Source organism: Plasmodium brasilianum, chromosome 8 (assembly GCF_023973825.1).
Source record: "Plasmodium brasilianum strain Bolivian I chromosome 8, whole genome shotgun sequence".
NCBI lineage: Eukaryota > Apicomplexa > Aconoidasida > Haemosporida > Plasmodiidae > Plasmodium > Plasmodium brasilianum.
In genome coordinates, this window is record NC_090121.1 from 1088988 (window position 1) to 1109944 (window position 20957).

Here is a 20957-nt window from a genome sequence, read left to right on the forward strand (position 1 = left end):
ATATATATATTTTTAATATTGGTAATAACTCTTATTCCTTATAATGAATTTCCAAAAACTAGAGACAACAATTTAAAGCAACATCTTGTATAGTATACAGCTTTTTGTGTAATTTTAATAAAAACTTTGCAAACAATTATTCCAACAATTTTGCATTCTGAATATTGCTTTATTTCATTTTTCTTCAACCCCCCAGAATAAAAAAAAAAAAATTTTTTAAAAAAAAAAGTTTCCTTAAAACTTTAAGCGGTTTTCACTTGCAAAACTATGCCTATTAACATGTTACATTTATGTATACGTTTATATGTTTACATCTATGTGTATACGTCTATATGTATACGTCTATATGTATACGTCTATATGTATACGTGTTTATATATATGTATATGTATGAGAACATTGTAATGTGCTAACATATAATCCTATGTAGATATATATATCACACGAAAGATGATAGCTCCTGAAAAAACACAACTAAAAAAGACTATAATTTATTAAAAGAAATAATTTCAGCGGACTGAACAAGTCCTTCAATTTCTTCGTCTATGTCTTCATCTTCTTCCATTCGTTCTTGTAATTCTTTTTTCTTTTTAAGTTGGTCCTCACTTAACCCTACGTTTTCTATCATTTCAATCAGTTCATCTGTGTTAATTAAATCGTCTACAATTACACATGTGACCTGGAAGGGGGGAGGAAAAAAAAAGAATAATATAACACACCATAACACTGCACAGAATAACATAGAACTACATAACACAGCACAACACAATAACCCGTTTAAAAGGTGATACACCTGTTCATCTACTTAGAATTAGCTGTTATATAATACTAAAAAAATGCAGCTAAAATAATGATGCACATGTAAAAAAATGAAATTAATATACTCTTTAAATAATAATTTAAATGTGTATATAGAATAATTCTGAAACACACTGAAAAGATTAAAAGAACATAGTACCTGTAGCTTAAAGAGACCAAAAGCAAATGGAGTTTTCTTATGAGCCTTGCCCCATGTTAATCCCTCCATTTCAATATCCTTTACAAGTTTTAACACGTCGTCTAAATTTGTATCCTCCCCGTAGGGTTTTATATCGATTATTAGGGAAGATCTGTTCAAGTCAAAACAAAAAAAAGATATTTTTTTATAAATATTTTACTCAACACATGGGGGTACTACTATATATATATATGCATATCTATATCTACGCTGTTCGGAGTTTGAATATGTCAAATCTTTATTTTTTTCTCATTCGTCTCATTTCTTATTCATTTTCTCTTTTTTTCCCTTTTTTTCTTTTTTTCCCCTTACTTGTTAATTACTTGCTTCTTCCCTTTTTTATTAAGATGCTCCTTTCCCGCTCTCTCTTCGCTCCCTTCATTATGTAGAATATAATAACTTAGAGGGACATACAGTTCGTCATACGTGTTTGCCATTTTGCGTTTTTACGTCCTTTTGTTCTTTTTCTTCCGTTTTTCTTTTTTTTTTTTTTTTTTTTTTTTACTCCTACTTTTTTTTTGGGGGTGTATGAATATCCTGTGCTAAAACCTTTTTTCTTTATTCTTTTTAAATACTCCGTCGAAATGATTTTATGCAATTGCGAAATTATATTTTTTATCCTTCGTATACGTATTATCATTAAAGCGCGTTCAGTAAATGGTTTTAAGTTATAAGAAAATTCTGTAATCCTCTTAGCAAAATGAAAATGAGAAGAGAAGATATGAAATAATATTTTTTTAAAACATTTTTTTATTTATTTCACAGCTCGTATCTTAAACGCTAAATATATATATATATATATATATATATATTTTTTTTTTTTTTTTTTCTTTAAAGGCATTTTGTTTCAAATGTGAAATCCCGGCGACTTGTTTTTACGCCGATATGCATACATGCCCCCTTCGCATTTGACGTTTTTTTGTTGCATGTTCGTTTCCTCCTTTAAATATTTGAATATTCATTTAATTCGCTTTTTTCTTTATTTTTTATTTCACTTTACCGTAATTAACGTTTTCCTTCTTTTTAATTAACACTTTTTAATAAAAATTGAGAAAAAAGTAGGGGTTAAAATATTATTTAAAAAATATGAACATAATAAATTTTATGCTTTACAAAAAAAAAAAAAAATTTAATTAAAATAGACAATTACGTACTAAAAAAAAAGGAAAAATTCATTTAAAATAACAACGTTGTGGCGTTAAAAAAAAAGCATAATATTATACTTACAAAAATTTTAAAAATATTGCACAAAAATTTTTTTTTAAATACATTATATGTACATATAATATAATATACAATATTTTTTATTCTCAAAAAATAGCATGAGTAGAAATGTTGCGGTTCCTTGTAGTGCTAATACGCAAGGCCTCATGCTAAGTAGGTGGTGTGTATTTTGTGTAAGCACGCTTTCTTAAGTAGTTGCATTTGGTCGTTTTTCATTTTGTATCATAAAACTTTTTCTCAGTTTTTTAATAATACATATTTACTTCTTTATCCTTTTCACATCTACAATATGAAGTACAAAAAGTAGTTAATAATGAGAGAGAATTAGGCTAACTTCGACAAAAAAAAAAAAAAAAAAGCTGACATTTTGACTATAATTTATTTCTGCCACCAGTAGTATAAATTCTGTCGGTCCTTCTATCATCCCCTTCTTATTTACCCTATTTGGTCATTTATTTTGACATTTACCTATTCATTTATTTATTATTGTTTTTTCTTCCTTACTGGATTCTTGTATATTCTCGTAAATTAAGTTTCATCTTTTTCTACCTTGCTTCTTCTCACGTCTGCGTTTCTTATTATCACTGTGTATCTTATCATAACTATGCTTCCTATCTGTACTATGCTTCTCATCATTGCTGTGTATCTTATCATAGCTATGCTTCCTATCTGCACTATGCTTCTCATCATGCCTGTGTATCTTATCATAGCTATGCTTCCTATCATCAATGTGCTTCCCATAATGCCGGTGTTTCTTATCATAACTATGCTTCCTATCTGTACTATGCTTCTCATCATGCCTGTGTATCTTATCATAGTTATGCTTCCTATCATCAATATGCTTCCCATCATGCCGGTGTTTCTTATCATAAATGTGCTTCCTATCTGTACTATGCTTCTCATCATGCCTGTGTTTCTTATCATAAATGTGCTTCTTATCATCAATAGGCTTCCTATCATGACTGTGCTTTTTGCACGATTTATCGTTTTTTCCTTCATGAGTGTTGACTCTACCCCTATCAGCAGTATCAAGTTCATCGTAATCGTTTATTTCTTTATTGCTCATCGAATTTTCTTTTATTGACTTTTCAAAATTTAAAACCCACAGTTCATCTGCATCTAGTAGTTTCTTTCTCTTTTCTTCATGAAACTTATTCTTAATTTTTTCAAAAGCTTTCGATAGATTTATTTCACTTTGAACCACGTTACACACACCTATACCTTTTCCTTCGGCCCCAGTCGGTTTGTACTCCTCTTTATTCTGCATGAAATAATGAATAAAAATGCCGAAAAATTAATCCAATAAGGTTGTGTAAATGTAAAAAGTAAAAATAAGAAAAAACAGACAAAAAAAAAGAACCAAAAAAAAGGACGAAAAAAAAGGACGAAAAAAAGGTACGAAAAAAAAGGATGAAAAAAAAGGACGAAAAAAAAGGATGAAAAAAAAGGATGAAAAAAAAGGACGAAAAAAAAGGATGAAAAAAAAGGATGAAAAAAAAGGACGAAAAAAAAGGATGAAAAAAAAGGACGAAAAAAAAGGATGAACAAAATGACGATTTAAAATGCACGAATTAAAAATTACGCCGTCTTCCGTATAATTATGGGGAAGTCTATAATTTGACACATGATCAACAACTAAAGGTTTATCTAAAAGTTTGTAACCGTTCAGGTTATCAACAGCTAGTACCGTGCTTCTCTGGTCTTTATAGGCAAGGAAACAATATCCCTTTGATTTACCTAACAAAAAAAAATGTGAAGGGGGAGGGATGAATTATACAAGCAAAAATTAATCTCCTTTAGATGAAGCTACTTTGAATAGTATTGCTGCTTCCAGTGGCACAATAAAAACGATAGTATAAATTGGACGGTCTCCTCCATTTTATACAGTATGCTTTTGCATCATAATTACTGAACAATCGATTTCTTTATTTACCTGTTTCTTTTTCCCGAACTAGGTTAACATCAATAGGTTCCCCATATTGGGAAAATACAATTACGATATCCCCCTCGGTTAGTCTGTTATCTAAATTACCTGATACAACAAAAAGGTGTGCATTTTCACAGGGGTATACGTACATGTAGAAGTATATGTACATGGGTAAGTGCATGTATATATGCATGTGTACGCACATGTACATGGGCCCGTACAAGTGTACTCTCTAAATAATGGTATAATTTTTTCCAACCTATGTAAATGTAACTTGAGTCTTTGTATTGATCGTGCCACGAACTGTCTCCGTTTCCAATGTTATTCAGTTCTGCTTCGTTTAACCTTTCAATATCTCTTATCTTATCAAATATACCCATATTTGTTTGGACGATCGGACTACTATACCCTATCCTTTTTCTTACATGTAAAATTCAAAAAAAGCAGTTTAACACATGTTCGTAATACACATATATGTATATAAGGGTACATATATATATACATATATATATTTGTGCAAACATTACGAGTCCCTAACACGTATGTATATATACCTATGCGCCACCTACGAATAAGTTAAATGAGCATTTTTTCTGAAACATTCAAATAGTTCTACCGTTTTTCATTAAATATAATTGATTTAATTTTACAAAAATACCAACTTTCTCTAAGATCTCCTAATATTTATATAATACATGATGAAAAATATGACTGCTTATGAACATTTATATTTTTATTTGTATTTATATTCCCTCTATGCTTTTCATATATGCCTATTCTTTTAACGCATAATTTATTTACACAAAATATGATAGTTATTCGTGTTCTATTTTTTTTTTTTTTTTTATCCTAATATATGATGAAATTCTTTGAAATAAATCCTTTGCGGATATTTCGAAATAATTTTTTCATCTATTTAGTAATGGAAAGATATGCACCTTTTTGTGATATCCCTTTTGTTTCTGTTGTTTTAGAAAAAAAAAAAAGGTAACACTATTTTTACCCTTATATATATATATATTTACGTATCATACTATCGTACAATTTAAAAGAACATTTCTCTAATATTATTCTACCAAATTTTATTATTCTTGTATTTTGGTATGATAACAAAAACATATGCCAAATTTTATAGCATAATTTTTGACATTTTACGACACAAATTATGAAATATTTTACGACATAATTTATGAAATATTATACGACATAATTTATGAAATATTATACGACATATTTTATGCCATATTTCATGGTATATTTTATGGCATCCTTTGCTGCATATTTTGACATTCTGAGCGCCCTATTTTATGACATATATTTTTTTTTTTTTTTTTTTTGATATATTAACTTTTTTATAAAATAGTTATATAAAAAAAAAATATTAATTGAAAATTTGGAAATTAAAAAATAAAATAAATCGATATATAATAAATTGGTCTTCTAAATATACATAAAAAAAGAAAAAAAGAACAGAACATAGTCGAAGTGAAATGTTATCATCTTTTTATGTAGAGATAAGATAAAAATTAAGAATAAAGCATGTACGCATATATGCGTGTATAAATGTATACGATATGAACACGTAAAGAATGGGGATGCTACATGTATAAATATAAATGCATATTTATGTATGTATGTATGTATGTATGTATGTATGTATGTATGTATATATGTATATATATATGTACATACTTATGTATGTACGTGCGCATGTTCACTATGCCTCTTAACAATTAAAACACAAAAAAAAAAAAAAAAAGAAGCGCGCGTTTCCATTAATTTAAAAGAGATTGTTACATATGAATTTGAGCGGATGAAAAATGCATCAAAACATAAATGTCCTTCTCTACTGAATGGGTAAACGATTTATATACATTTTCGTCGAATACACATATATATTTATGTATATGTACATTATACATATCTCCTTGCTTATGTCGTAAGGGTCACTTGCTTTTTTAAATAACAGCGAGATTTCTTCAAAGCGTACATATCTATGTATATATATATATATATATATATATATATATTTGAAATATTTGAAAGATTTCGAGCATAATTTTTAAAATAAAACTGCATACACTACGTTACACCAAGTTTTGTAAGGTTATCTTTTTTAAAATTTAAAAGAGATTATAAATAAAGCAATTTTTTTTTCCATATATTTTTTCTTTTTTTTTCTCTCATAACTACCAACGTTGGAACGATAATTAAAAAAAAATGTTACCCATTTTTTAACAGCAAGAAACTTTTTATTTGTTTAAAGAGAAGTGGACCTATGGCAAGCAATGAAAAATGACTCTAAAACTATGTCTTTGCGATCGCCCCTATTGGGAACAAGTTAACCGAACAACTAGTAAAACGTGTGTGTGTGTGTGTGTGTGTGTGTGTGTGTGTGTATTATGTATTTGTGTACAGATGTATTTACTTGCGTACGTATTTACTCACATGTGTATGTACATATATTTGTATATGTGTGTGTTCCCGTCTTGCACTTTTGGTCCTACAGGTGAGCTAGTCTTCTAATACGGGTAGATTCACAAGCTCAAAGGTATTCATTTTACTTTTTACCGTCTCGCAGTACATCTACATATAGATCCACATTTCTTACCACATTACGTTCCTCACTTCTTACTTTTTATGCTTAGTTTTTTCTTTTTTACGGACATGGATCTCTCATTAGTGTGTTCATGTTCGTGCTTTATGTTTTCCCCCAATATAACAAATTTCCTCTTATTCCTTTCCCGTATTTCATCATTATTATCTATAGTGCGATCATCGTAATTATTCTTTATCATCAATTTGTCCCACTCAATGTTTGTTATTGCACTGTTCTTCTCTTTATTAAATACTTTTACATTTATATTTCCTCCCTCATATGCATCATGAAAGTGTTCTATGGTGCCTTTCCATGTATTGCTTTCCTTCAAAATGTTGGTTTCTTCTCCCGCAGGAGTGCCGCTTGTTAGGTCCTCTTCGCTTACACTGTCGTTTCCTCTGACGTTATTCTCACTGTTATTGTTATTGTCGTTATTGCCACTCTTGTTGTTATTGTCGTTATTACCACTGTTGTCATTGATCTCGTTGTTATCACTGCCGTATAAATTTTTATTTCCATCCGCTGAAATGTTATAATTCCCTATCAGGTCGCTGTTCACCTGCTCAGTTGTCATGTTTTTGCTTATTTTTCCATTTAATAGAAAACTTTTTTTATTTAAATTATTGTGTAACAACAGCTCCTTTACATTTTTTTTAATTATAGGGGAATGAGGAGACTCTCCTATTTGCTTATTAATAGTATTAAATAAAATCGAATTTTGCATATCTGTTAGGTTGTTATGTAATGTTTGCAACTGTTCCTTTTTCTCGTTCCTGTTTAGTTTAATAGGCATATTTTCGTTAGTATGAATTTTCATCTTACCATTTTGCTCCTTTATTAAGCTCATATAATTATTTTCACTTGTAATATCATCTATCAAGGGTTCTTTTAAAAAATTTACAATATGATTGCTTTTGCTTATATCGAAGTTAACATTTATATTATTCCTTTCGTTCTTCAGTATGTACACGTCCTTAAGTGCGTTATGTTTGTTTGTATTTGTAGTGTAATCATCGTACTGGATTGCTCCGAGATCCATATGGCCATTCTTTGCACTGTTACCAGTATGGCCCTGCCGCACTACGCCGTAATGGCTTGTATCATTTCCATTGATACGTACATTTTTCTTACTTTCAAAAACATTAATAAGTTGTCCCCTTTTTCCTTTTATACTGCAATTTACCAATGCGTCCACGTTTTTTACGTCATACACAGATAACTCGTCAGAGGATAAATCGTCATCTAGTTTTATTTTGCTCATATCGTTTTTGAAAAATATATAATCACTCCTCAGTGTAGTACTATTATCACAAAATTGCAAATCCTTTTTTTTTAATAATTTTTCTTCTAGTACGGTTCTATTCTCAACCCCTTCCCCATTCAGCACACTAAAACCGATATTTTTACCAGTACTGTTATTGCCATATCCATTATTGTTATTGTCATAACTAGTACTGTTATTGTTATAACCTTTACTGTTATCGGTATATCCATTATTGTTATTGCCATAGCCAGTACTGTTATCGTCATAGCCATTATTGTTATTGTTATAGCTATCATTGTTATCATTACAACCAATATTGTTATCATTACCACCAATATTGTTATCATTACCACCAATATTGTTATCATTACCACCAATATTGCTATCATTACCACCAATATTGCTATCATTACCACCAATATTGCTATCATTACCACCAATATTGCTATCATTACCACAAATATTGCTGTCATTACCACAAATATTGCTATCATTACAACCAATATTGCTATCATTACAACCAATATTGCTGTCATTACAACCAATATTGCTATCATTACAACAAATATTGCTATCATTACAACAAATATTGCTATCATTACAATCAATATTGCTGTCATTGCCGCCATTCTTATCACTATGTATAAAGTAGTCTAAATTTTTATCCTCAAAGGAGTCAAATATGTCAATAAAATGCTTTTCGTCTGCTCCGCAATTCAGGAGGTCCATCCTTTTTCTTATTGCATCTGACTTCACCTTTATCAGTTGTTCATATATAGATATATCTTGTTTTAATTCTAGAATAGAAAAATTTTCAGACGCACTTTGCATTCGTTTATAACACGAATGAACAAGTTTATATAACTGAAATAATACTTTTAAAGGGGAGTAAAAGTCTTTTATATTATTATATTTTGCGAGCACAATGTCGTATTCTTTTTGCAGAATATTATTTTTTTTTAAAATTTTTTCAATGTCACTTTCTTTATTATCATTTGTTTGTACAGTAGCACATAGTTTAATATTCCTAGCACGAAATGCATACTTAAGGGTATTATTTGATTCTTGAAAAGATTTTCTCGAAGGGTTAATATTTGCTATCATAACTACTAAGCAATTTCCTTCTAACGAATTTTTCAATAAATGTGTTAATTTACTATCTCTGTATTTTACTCTTACCTTTGATATATTTCTATTAGATGCTAAAGAATTAATACAATTAGCTAAAGCTAATAAAGACTGATTAATGTAAGATCCTTCCTTAAATCTTTCTCCTTTGTTAGAGGTAGCACTAGCTCTTTCTGAACCAGCCAAGTCAACAAAACATAATTTTGCTTTATAATTTATTGTATTCATATTACTATCTAAAATTTCATTAAATACATATATTTGTAAAATAGCATGAGATCTACTAGATACTTTATTTGCTCTTGTAGGTGACATTTTTCTATTTTTCACTCCTTCATTTATTAAAAACATTGCCTGTTCATAACTTTGTATTTCCATTTCACATAAATTACTAACCTTTACTTCTGCTACATCTTCTTGAACATCTAAGGTTTTATTTTTTTCCTTAGCTAACAGATCACGAATAGTTTCATTATATACTTCTAAAAAACTCATAACAATTTTAATATTTCGACATTTCTTTTCCTTTATGATGGTAAATAATTCTAAAAGGGATAATTGAACAATACCATTATGATTCTTATCATCTAGCATTGTATATGTTTTACCTGACCCCGTAGCACCATATGCAAAAACGGTGCAATTTATTCCCTTAAAAACATGTGGTATTAACGGTTTAGCAGTATCGAAGAATACTTCTTCCTGAGTAGCATTAACATCAAAAACGACATCGAATACATACGTTGCTTGTTTTTTTTTCTGTGACAACAAGTAACATTCTTTTTCGTTTTCTTTCTCAATAAGCACATAATTTTTATTAAAAATAGATACAATATTTTCTTCTGATTCAGTGATAGGTTTTATACGCACTGCTACTTTTACATTAGAATATGCGTTCAGCGCATTTATTAGGTTACTACTTTCAGACTTCCTTAATACGTTATTTAAACCATTACTGTTGTTATTACATGCATGTGTGGGAGAAGGAACACCTATGTTGTTTATCTGGTCAGAATTAATTAGATTTTTTATATTTATCTGAGGAATGTATATGCTGTCATATATATTTTTGGATGTTATAGGATACTCATTTATGTTTTCTATGACCTTTTTATTTGGGCTACTGGTCACTGATAATTTATTTTTGTTTGTTCTTTCCATAGTATAATTTTTAATTTTTTTTAAGTCATTATTTGGTATAAACAGTTGATTTTGCACATCATTCTGAGAGTTCTTTTTTTTTCTATTACTATCCTTGCTATTTGTTCCTAAAACATTATCGTTGTGTACGCTGTTCCTCGCACTGTTTACTGCACCGTTATATATATTGCTGATTCTATCGTTGCTTATATATCCACTTGCACACGTGATATTTTTACTATTGTCTTCACTTAGATTACAAAATATTTTTAACGTCCGATCATTATAATTTATTATGCTGTTTGTGTTATGATTAGTGCTGTATTTTTTTTTGACGCCCTCTTTTTCATCACTGCTCCAAATTATGAGCGGATGCTTTCTCTTTTCTCCTTTGCTATTAGTGATGTTACGTTTGCTAATGGTATTACCGTTAACGTTACTGCTACTAATGATACTACCGCTAATGGTACTACCGCTAATGGTACTACCGCTTATGGTACTACCACTTACGTTGCTAACATTAACACTATTACCGTGAACGCTGCTGCCGCTATCACTATTAATATTAATTTTAAAAGCAGAGCTTATATTGTTATTAAACAGTATATCCTCATTCACACACTTGTTCGCATGAAGAGTATTTTTATTCTTCACATGATGAGCTATTTTTTTTTTCGTGTCACAATATTCCGGAGTTATTCTTAAAATTTTTTTTTTATTTTGATAGAAATTATTTTTGATTACACAGGAAGAACAATTGTTCACATTAGCTATTTCTGCATCAACATTTTCAACAAATTTCGCATCATTAATTTTTTTTTTTTTTAAAATAGCTTTACATTCTGTGTTGGTATGCAGGATTAAAATACCTTTTTTTTTTTTTTTCTTTTCCTCTTCTATTTCATTTTGTGCACTGAAAAAAATTGTATTTTTTTTTTTACAAGTGCTATTGGTAGTACCCTTTGTACGATTAGTTCCATTCGAAGTTTTCCCATTCGTATTTTTCCCATTCGTATTTTGCCCATTCGTATTTTGCCCATTCGTATTTTGCCCATTTGTATTTTGCCCATTTGTATTTTGCCCATTCGTATTTTGCTCATTCGTATTTTGCCCATTTGTATTTTGCCCATTCGTATTTTGCCCATTTGTATTTTGCCCATTCGTGCTGCTCCCATTAAGGTGTTTAAATTTTTTATTATAAATATAAATTTCGTTTAAGCTCTTATTACTCTTTTCATTATTATTATTTCTCTTACTAACATTTGTAAGTTTTCTGCTCATTTTTTTTTTTTTTTTTTTTCCCTTTATTTTGGTTCATGTATTTCTTTTTTTTTTTTGATATATCTTTTCGCTTTTAAAAATTCTGTATGTGTACATGCTAATCCTGTTGAGGGAATACTCTAGAAAAATAAGAGGAAACAAAAAAAAAAGAAATATTGAAAAAGGGAACTTCTTTTTAGTTCTTTAAAAGGTGTGAACTGCGCATATGTGAAGGTAGCACAAGGATAATCAGACACCCATGCAAATACACGCGTAAACGCAAACGGGAACGTAAATGGAAATGGAAATGTCAGTACTTATGTACATGTAAATGCTCGTGCACACACACATATATACACTTACGTGTACTTATATAAAGCTCCACAGAAGACCGTACCGAAAAAATGGATATATCAGAACAAGCTGTCCTGCTTTTTCTCGTTAAAAATTTCTATCAGTTTTTTAATATTCACAAACAGACTTACGCAGTTGCGTACAATTTTGTCAATAATAATTCTGCTGATTTAATATCTATGATGCACAAATGAAATAATGAAGAAAATATATATAAACAAAATAGCTCTAATTTTTCTGCTTTAGTGAGAATTACATATATTTAAGCATGTTAATAATAAGGAAAGGTTGAAATGTATAAGCCCATATTGGGGGAATGTACACATGCATGTGTCTACGTACATATATAAATATATATATATAATCCGTCCTGTGATATTTTATGGTATCATAGTATCAATTAGTTTAAAATAGCTTGAATTTTCCTCTTTTTTAACATTACTACAAATTGAGCTTACACACATACTTATGTATTTATGTACATATACATGCATACGTATATGTATATGTATACGCATATGTATATGTATACATAGAGAGAGCAAAAGATCAAGACGCTGAAAATTTACATATGACGATATAACTGTTAAATTTTCATATAAATTATCAAAAATTTAGGAAGAGAGAAATGTCTTATGAACAAGGACGTGAAAAAATAAAAAAAATTTATTTCTTAAAATTTACCAAAAAAAAAAAAAAAAAAAAAAAAAGGGAAAGGTTAAAAAATTATGTAAACTTCTTTCTCATAATTTTTAGCTTCTTTACACTTTTTCTTTTTACGTGTTTTATATATTAAAATTTCCATCCTTTCATTCTGGACAAGTATTTTTCATCCTTTTGTTAATATGGTATTCCTTTCTACATTTGTCGCTGTGTTATTTTCGTGTTTTAGGGGTAACAATGTTTTACATCATTTTACTTTGTTTTACTATGTTTTGTTATGTATTGTTTTATTACATTTAATTCTGTTTCCCTTTACAAAGCTGATTACGCATAGCCATAAGATATTTTACTAAAAAAGCAGATTAAGTTTTTAATTATCATGATATTTCAAGTTCACACAAAATGCAATTACATATTAGAAAGCAAAAAAAATATATATATTCATTTATTGTACGCATGTATATATATATATATATAAATAAAAAGAGGATAAAAAAAAATGTTGATAAGGAGGACTTAAATATTGACAAATTTGGATTTTTCATTGTGTGCCTTTAATTTGTACTTAATCTTTTTTTTTTTTTTTTTTTTTTTTATAAATTCTCCGTGTAGAACATCATTTTATATAGAGGGGATTATATGCGCAAGCGCGCACGCGTGTGTGTAAAGATTTTTTTTTTTTTTTTTTTTTTTTCAAAAAAATTGTACTTTATTTTATCATGTTGTGTATATCTGAAGAGTTTTAAGATATTATTATTTTTCTTGTTATACAATTCTTTGATTTTATGTATTTTTTATTTTTTTTTTGCTTCCTCTAATAAGTTATTTTATTTTAATCTACAGTGTGTCGCGTGCAACTGTTCAATTAGACTAAGTTTCAGGAAAGGTTTGGATACATATAACTACTTTGCATACATACATATATACGTACAATTATTTTTTACAGACGATATGTTTTACCTTTTCATGTATTGCTAATATGCCCGAAAAATCGGAAAAATACTGCATACATTATTATTCATATTACGAATAAGACTATTTCAAAATTTGTCAATATTTTTATAGACAGTGGAAAAATATAAGTACTCGCAAATCCATGACTTATTAAATAAATAAATTGTACAAATTTAAGAATATCGAATAGGGGATTTATTTTGCATGTCTCTTTTGCTGTCCCTCTCTCTCTCTAACTCTATCTTTATCGCCATTTCTTTTTTTTTTTTTTTTTTTTTTTGTGGGTAAGTCTTCCTTTCACATCCAACAGTTTTTGCTAATTCATTTGAATTCAAATGGCTACTTGTAGGACATTAAAGATGAGTGTACATAAAAATCCCTTTCCCATTTTTCGTGCATATACTTGAATATAAATATATATACATACATAGGTACATACATAAAGTGCACATACGATTTATGTATAGTTATTTTCCCCCTATTTCTAATCCATTTTTAATGAACAAAAACCCCAACATTGAAACATTTCGCTACTGCTATATATGAACGTATATATAATAAAAAAACATTCAAGACTTGTGTCCAAAAAATTAAGGTCAATTTTACCTTTCAACAATCCCGCTTATTTCTGATCTTCTTTTTTGCAGAAAAATTTATTTAAAACACTTCCCAGTATTAAATGCGTTCATGAATTTATATTAACTTTAAATAAAAAGCAAGGGGAGGGGGCTTCTAACATAGCATACTTGAAAAATAGTATAATGAAAAAGAATTAATTAGCAATACCTTTAAATGAATTTCGTTCTTGTCTCACTCTTCCATTTTTCATATATATGTTCATAATAGGAGATTAATTTTTTTCCTTTTTTCGTCATTTACTCTACAAACTTTTTCATTCGTTATGTTCATATTAAGATGTACACATTATGCAAATGTTTTTAATAATATATAATAAAAAAATTTTGAAATTAAAAAAAAAAAAAAAAAAAATTACTTAAAAAATATGAGAGAAGTTAACATATTATATGCAGGTGAGTTGAAACACAATTCTGTAACCCTACAAAAATTAAAGAGAAAATAAAAAAAAAAAATTCTTAGTATCAAATTTTGTAATACTATATCGGTCTCTATGATGTATTAAAAAGGTATGTAATTTTCTCAGGTTCTTTCAAGGTGTTACCTTATATAATGAATCAATATTAATATGATAATACTAAAACAAGTAATAATTAATAATTAAATTTAATGTATGTTTTTTTAATTAAAATTGTTGATATTAAATTTTGGTATTTCCCAGCTGTCCTCAACGCACATCTACGAAGAAAAAAAAAATAAAAATAAAAATAAAAAACATGAAGATACAGTTGTAATTGTTCAGTGATGAAAAATCAGCACAACACAACTATTAATGCTTATGTATGAACGTATGTATGTACGCTCGTGCATATGCTTCTACACTTGCATATACCAGCACGCACTTTTCATTTTTCAGCATACTAGTACTCTCTTGTTGTAAAGCGCCTTGTTGCTAATAAGTATTCTAGCTGCCTCCGGGTTAGCTGGTGAGGATGTATTGGGATCATTGAGTAAAGACTGAATAGACGTTAACAGTGAAGTAATATCATAAATTGGACTCCACTGATTTTGCAAAATGTCTAAACAAATATTTCCATCAGTATAAATATTCGGGTGAAATATTTTTGTTAAGAATTTTACTTTAGGTGGGCTTACTGGGTATTCTTCTGAAAAATTAATAATTAAATGAAAAATACCACATTCCCAAATTGTATCTTCAGGACCTCTTATAATAGCATGACAACACATTATATTATCAGCAAAAGGAGATGCCTCGAAACTTTTATTCTGCTCTTTGTTTATTTTGTTAAGATCTTGAATTATTCTTCTTCTTGCAAATGTCGACATGACTACCTATGTTATGTTCTGCTACGTACTATTTTACTGTTCAAAGTTTTATGTATCATGTGAAGGCAAGGCAATATAGTATGCTCAGTTAAGTAATACGGAATGCTATTATTTATTACTATTACTCAATTATTGTTACTATTTATGTTATTAATATATTCCTATTAAACCTTTTTTTTTTTTCATCATGTTTTTCTGAAAGAAATTTTATTACTGTTACATAAGAAGTCCCATACTTACAATATATATTATTCGTTTATATATACGGTGTCCTGTTAACAAATTATCAATAAGCAAAATAAGTTCTTCTGTTATTGTATTTTCCTGAATTTAAACTTATTCATAAATTTTAACATTATTCTTGCAATATATTTTTACATTATTTTTTCATCATTCTTTTTTTCCATTAATTTTATTTTAATTCCTCACCGAACTTTTGCTTTATTTTACTTAAATTTGGTCTTTATTTTTGTTAAAGCTATCCTCCTCCACTTTTTACTTTTTTGAAATTATACACTAAGCAGTTTTTTTATTTCAAATTATTACAATTCGGTCAAATTATTCATTTGTAAAATGTATATTTCTTTAAATGTAACATAAACAAGTTAGATTTTTTTTTTTTTTTTTTTGCTTTCACGCTGCTTAAAATACAATTGAAAAGTTTTACGTGGCTTATATAATAAATTGTAAGTAGTGAGTAAAGGAACAGAAAACATAAAAAAAAAAAAAAAAAAAAAAAAAAAAAGAGCAAATGGAATAAACTTACATTGCAATAAAAGGTGTTACAGAAAATGGTTTATATATATGTATAAATATATCTACATGTATGTAAATTTTTTTTTTTTTTTTTTTTTTTTGAAGTTCCAATTTGCGGATTGACGAAAAAGTAGCCTTTAATTCGAAAAGTTAAGATATAAAAACAGAGATACACTTTAGTATTTGCATTACTAATAGGAATACTTGTACCTACTCAGTTATAAAATACCCCTCCGCAGTTACAAAAATATTAAAGTAATTTAAAAACATAATGAAATAAGCAGAAAATGAAAAGAAAATAAAAAAGCATAAACAAGGTAAGAAACAAAATCAAAAGTAAAAGCAAGAGCAAGAGCAAGAACAAATGCCCATTGAACTTTTGGTGAACGCTAAAACAGAGCTGAAGTACCTATTTTACATAAATTTGTAGATGATATGGATAAATTTAGTAACAGTCATAGTGACAGCCTTTTTTGTTTTTTCCCCCCAAAAAAGTATGCTTTGTTTAACATGCACTCAGCATAATATTGTAAAATATATGTTAAGTGCAAGGTTAAATACAATACACCAGAGACAAAAAAAAATAAATAATTATAATATAATAAAAAGAGATATACCCAGTACAGGAAAAAAACTCGTTCATGTAGTACCCAGAAAAAACTATGGCTTTATTAATAAATCGAGATTATTAACACCCATAATAAAACTTAAATTAAATAACAAACGTAGCAATTTTAATTATTCAAATAAAACACCTGAATTAAAGTTAAACCAAATTTACAGTAGTTGTCTCTTCATCTTACCACTAAGTGAGGAAACAGGAAAAAAAAAAAAGAAATCCTCTTATACTCCAAGCAGTAATAATAATAATAATTTTCTGCCTAAGATGAGTCATAATATCTGCCAACCGAAACCTAATGATTCATATATAACAGAAAAGAAAAGTGAAAAGAGTCAGGATGAAGGGATGATAGAAGCCTCCTTTATGAATAATGGTGAAGACAATATAATAAAAAGTATTTCAAACAATTTGAAAGAAGTGCATGACAACTATAATACCAACAGTTCTGTAGTTATAGAAGGTAATTATGAAAATTTCGGAGGTGAATTTATAAAAAAAAAGGTAGGAACACATTTAATAGATGCTTTAAACAGATGTAAAGATTATTATGTGCAAATGAATAGCACAACAAGCAAGCAATTTTTTACAAGTGATGATATAGAGTATTGTAAAGAGGAAACCAGCACAAACAGGAAAAAACGAATGTATAGTCATAATGAAAGTAATAATAATAATAATAATAATAGTAACAGTAACAGTAACAATAATAACAATGTTAGTGGTAGCGCTAGTGGATGTGGCGATGAGAATGTCAGTTATAGCGACAACGGTAAGGGCTGCAAAATATTTAGCATAGAAGAACTAGAAAACATGAGAAGAAACTCGAATTACCTAAAAATAAATGAAACGGAAAATGAAGATTATAGCATTGAATTATATTTCGACTTTAAGGAATTAAAACTTTTAAGAAAAAAAAGTGAGACGTTGAAGTCGTTAATAAATAGATTAATATTAAATCTTAGAAAGCTGGAAAAAAATGATAAAAGAAAAAAAAAAAAAAAAAATGAACGAAGAAAAAAATGAACATGAGGTACCTAGTAAAGAGGAAGTGAAAAATGAGAATGTCATAAATTGTATTCAATTTTTTGATAATGAAAATAATTTAATTGATGAAAATACTATTTTGAAAGACATTATAGACAAATTAAAATATGTTTGTATAAATGATCTAAAAATAAGTATTTTTAAAGGTTTATACGACTTAAAACAAATATATATATCCATGGATGTGTTTAACGGTCACCCCATAATACCTGCTAACGTACCAGTTAACGATATTGATAATTACGTTTACTACTGGGTTTGTTCAAGTGATAAAAATATCATAAAATCATGTGAACTGTTCTACAAAGCAAGCAAGGAAGATATATCTAAAAAGATTCAACTTGTCATATATAATAAAGAAAATCCTTTTTTTTTTTATATTACTGAAGAGATAGAAGTAAATCCCAATGCATTTGAAGAAGAACTGAAATTGAAGGAGAAGAGATATATGGATTTTAAGAAGCTTAATATGGATAATGACAATGATAATGTAATTCGTATTTTGTCGTATAATATCCTTGCACCTATATATACGAACACAAAATATGCATTAGAATACATGTTTAAAAATGTAGAGGAATGTTATTTAAAAACAAATTATAGATCTCATTTATTAATACATGATATAAATTACGATTATGATATTATAAGTTTGCAAGAAGTAAGCGAACATTTACATTCGAACTTGTTTTCTATTTATTTACATGAGAAGTTTTATTCATCCTACAAGGGAAAAAACAATTATGGAAATGATGGTTGTTCCTTATTTGTTAATAAAAAAAAATTTTCTCTTATTGAATATAAAAATTATGAATTTAAAGAAGTTATAAAAATACCAGACTTAAAAGATGTATATGATAGATTTATAAGCTTATCACAAGACCTTGTAGAAATTATTAGAGAGATTAAAACTATTTTTCAAGTAGGAATTTATGTACATAATAACACTGGAAGCATATTTCTTATTGCGAACACTCATTTGTATTTTCATAGTTTAGCTCAACATATTAGAGCCATACAATCCTATTGCATATTGTACATTCTAGAAGTGTTAAAAAATAAATATAAACAAGAATATTCAAAAAATGTGTATGTAGTATTAAATGGAGATTTCAATACAAATTTCGAATCAGAAGTCTTTTCCTTTTTAGAAGGAAAAGATATCTCTTCCAATTCGGATGTATGGATGAATTCGAAATTATTTAAAAAAGAATATGATGATTTGAATACTTATCCGACTTTATTTGAATTAAAGAAAGATGAAGAAAATTCCACAGAACAAGTTATTGGTCCTTCTTTGAATAGACAAAAATTCTTACCTCTATATTCTGCCTACAAAAAAGGAGATATATCTTATACTAACTGGAATAATAATTTTATTGATGTCCTAGATTACATATTTTTATCACCAGGAATTAAGGTTAGAAGGATATTAAAAGGACTTGACCAGAAATACTTTGATAAATATAAAGGGTTACTGTCCCCCATAAATCCGAGTGACCATCTCTCAATAGCTGCTGAAGTCGAAATTTAATATCACAACACTATTCGGACCATTTTTAATGTGGGGAAATAACAATTAATTTTCATACAGAAGACTTTTGAAGTTACATTTTTTTTTTTTTTTTTTTATAAAAGGAGCAATCTTAACCACATTTCATTATGGCAATAAATTAAAACATAATATAAGGGTAATTAATTTTCTGATGCACGAATAAGGAAATTTTTTCACTTTGGAGAAACATTTGTTTTGCTCATGTTCCATTTTTGTTAATTTTAATTAAGCGAAGCATGAGGGAAATTTTAGTTGTTTATATGTTTACTTTAGCGCATGTTTGATTATTTAAACATCGTAATTGTTATTTACTTGTATACTTATGCGTGCATGTATATGTGTGTTTTTTTTTTTTTTTTTTCTGAACATGTCATATTTTTTCTCATTTTTAGAACTTTGCAAAATTACAATTTTAGCAAAACGAAAAATGGAAAAATTAAAAAATTATAGCAACATATGTTGGTTTTTCACGTTGTTTTACATAATTATCCTAGTTAGCATTTTATCCGATTTCTCATTTCTCAGTACACATGTTTTGCTACAACTATATTTTTGTGTTTTGTTTGGGGTTTATACATCATCAAAAATTGTTCTTATTATTTATCCTTCATAAAACGATAACATATTAATATAGGCACATATAAATATGCTATATATGCTACCATCCATATGATCTATTTTTTTGTGCCTTCATATCATGTTTGAGTCTTTGAGGAAAATATGTATTTGTACATATTTATATAATAAATTAACCCCTCTCCTCACATTTTTATAAATTACAGATGGTCATATTATGCCACTTATTATTATCCCTTCATTAGCAGCATAAATAGTTCATAAACTAATTAATACTCCAGTAACATTACGTATTACTGTTGCAATATCGCTATGAACAACTCCAATTTTTTTATTAAATATTAAGGGAATACCTTTAAAATGTCCTCCGTAAAACGAACTTGTTCATTTAATATTTTAATAATGTGAAATATTTGAAAATTTAGAAATATTTGAAAATTAAGAAAAATTTGAAAAGATGATAAAGAATTAAAATAATGCAAAGCAATACACTGTGTTGCATTTTTTCTATCGCTCCATGTATTTCCGCAAATGCAGGTGCAATGTTTTTATCGTGAAAATGCCATGTGTATTTATTTTAAGCGCTAAACTTTATTTATTTTTTTTTTATTATTTTTAATTAATTTTTATAATTTTACTTATTCTTTATTGTTTTTTTCTTTTTTGCGTTACTTTTAAAAAATTTAAATAAAAAAAATACATCAATATTTTGTTAATAATAATTCGCGAAATAAATACATGATTTTACTCTGCGAATTTTCTAAGAATGCAAAAAAAAAATTATTTTTTTCCCCAAAGGAGGATTTTAAAATCGCATGTAGATTTACCTCTTTAATTTTTCGTCTTTCATTTGTTCACTCTTTATCACGCATTTGTGCTGCTCATTTTCGTAGCTGATTTTTATTTCGCATTTATATCTCGAATTTATAACACGCATTTATATAGCGAATTTATACCACTCATTTATACCG

General features: G+C 27.9%; 5 protein-coding genes across 5 annotated transcripts; 1 reads left to right on the plus strand and 4 right to left on the minus strand.

Moving 5' to 3' along the window:
- Positions 1-484: 484 nt before the first annotated feature.
- On the minus strand, positions 485-1434 carry MKS88_002407 (elongation factor 1-delta; the record flags this gene model as incomplete). The annotated part of the gene is made up of 3 exons (XM_067215413.1): positions 485-679; positions 959-1109; positions 1310-1434. 3 exons carry the CDS (start codon positions 1432-1434, stop codon positions 485-487), a joined length of 471 nt encoding a protein of 156 aa, XP_067073842.1.
- Positions 1435-2756: 1322 nt separating this feature from the next.
- MKS88_002408 (RNA-binding protein) lies at positions 2757-4528 on the minus strand (the record flags this gene model as incomplete). Its single annotated transcript, XM_067215414.1, has 4 exons — positions 2757-3482; positions 3804-3958; positions 4155-4253; positions 4408-4528. 4 exons carry the CDS (start codon positions 4526-4528, stop codon positions 2757-2759), a joined length of 1101 nt encoding a protein of 366 aa, XP_067073843.1.
- Positions 4529-6772: 2244 nt separating this feature from the next.
- On the minus strand, positions 6773-11560 carry MKS88_002409 (kinesin-8X; the record flags this gene model as incomplete). The annotated part of the gene is made up of 1 exon (XM_067215415.1): positions 6773-11560. One exon carries the CDS (start codon positions 11558-11560, stop codon positions 6773-6775), a length of 4788 nt encoding a protein of 1595 aa, XP_067073844.1.
- Positions 11561-14767: 3207 nt separating this feature from the next.
- Positions 14768-15433, minus strand: MKS88_002410 (ubiquitin-conjugating enzyme E2; the record flags this gene model as incomplete). The annotated part of the gene is made up of 2 exons (XM_067215416.1): positions 14768-14824; positions 15008-15433. 2 exons carry the CDS (start codon positions 15431-15433, stop codon positions 14768-14770), a joined length of 483 nt encoding a protein of 160 aa, XP_067073845.1.
- Positions 15434-16685: 1252 nt separating this feature from the next.
- Positions 16686-19389, plus strand: MKS88_002411 (CCR4 domain-containing protein 4; the record flags this gene model as incomplete). Its single annotated transcript, XM_067215417.1, has 2 exons — positions 16686-17727; positions 17774-19389. The coding sequence occupies 2 exons, from the start codon at positions 16686-16688 to the stop codon at positions 19387-19389; spliced, it is 2658 nt and encodes an 885-aa protein (XP_067073846.1).
- Between the last annotated feature and the right edge of the window lie 1568 nt (positions 19390-20957).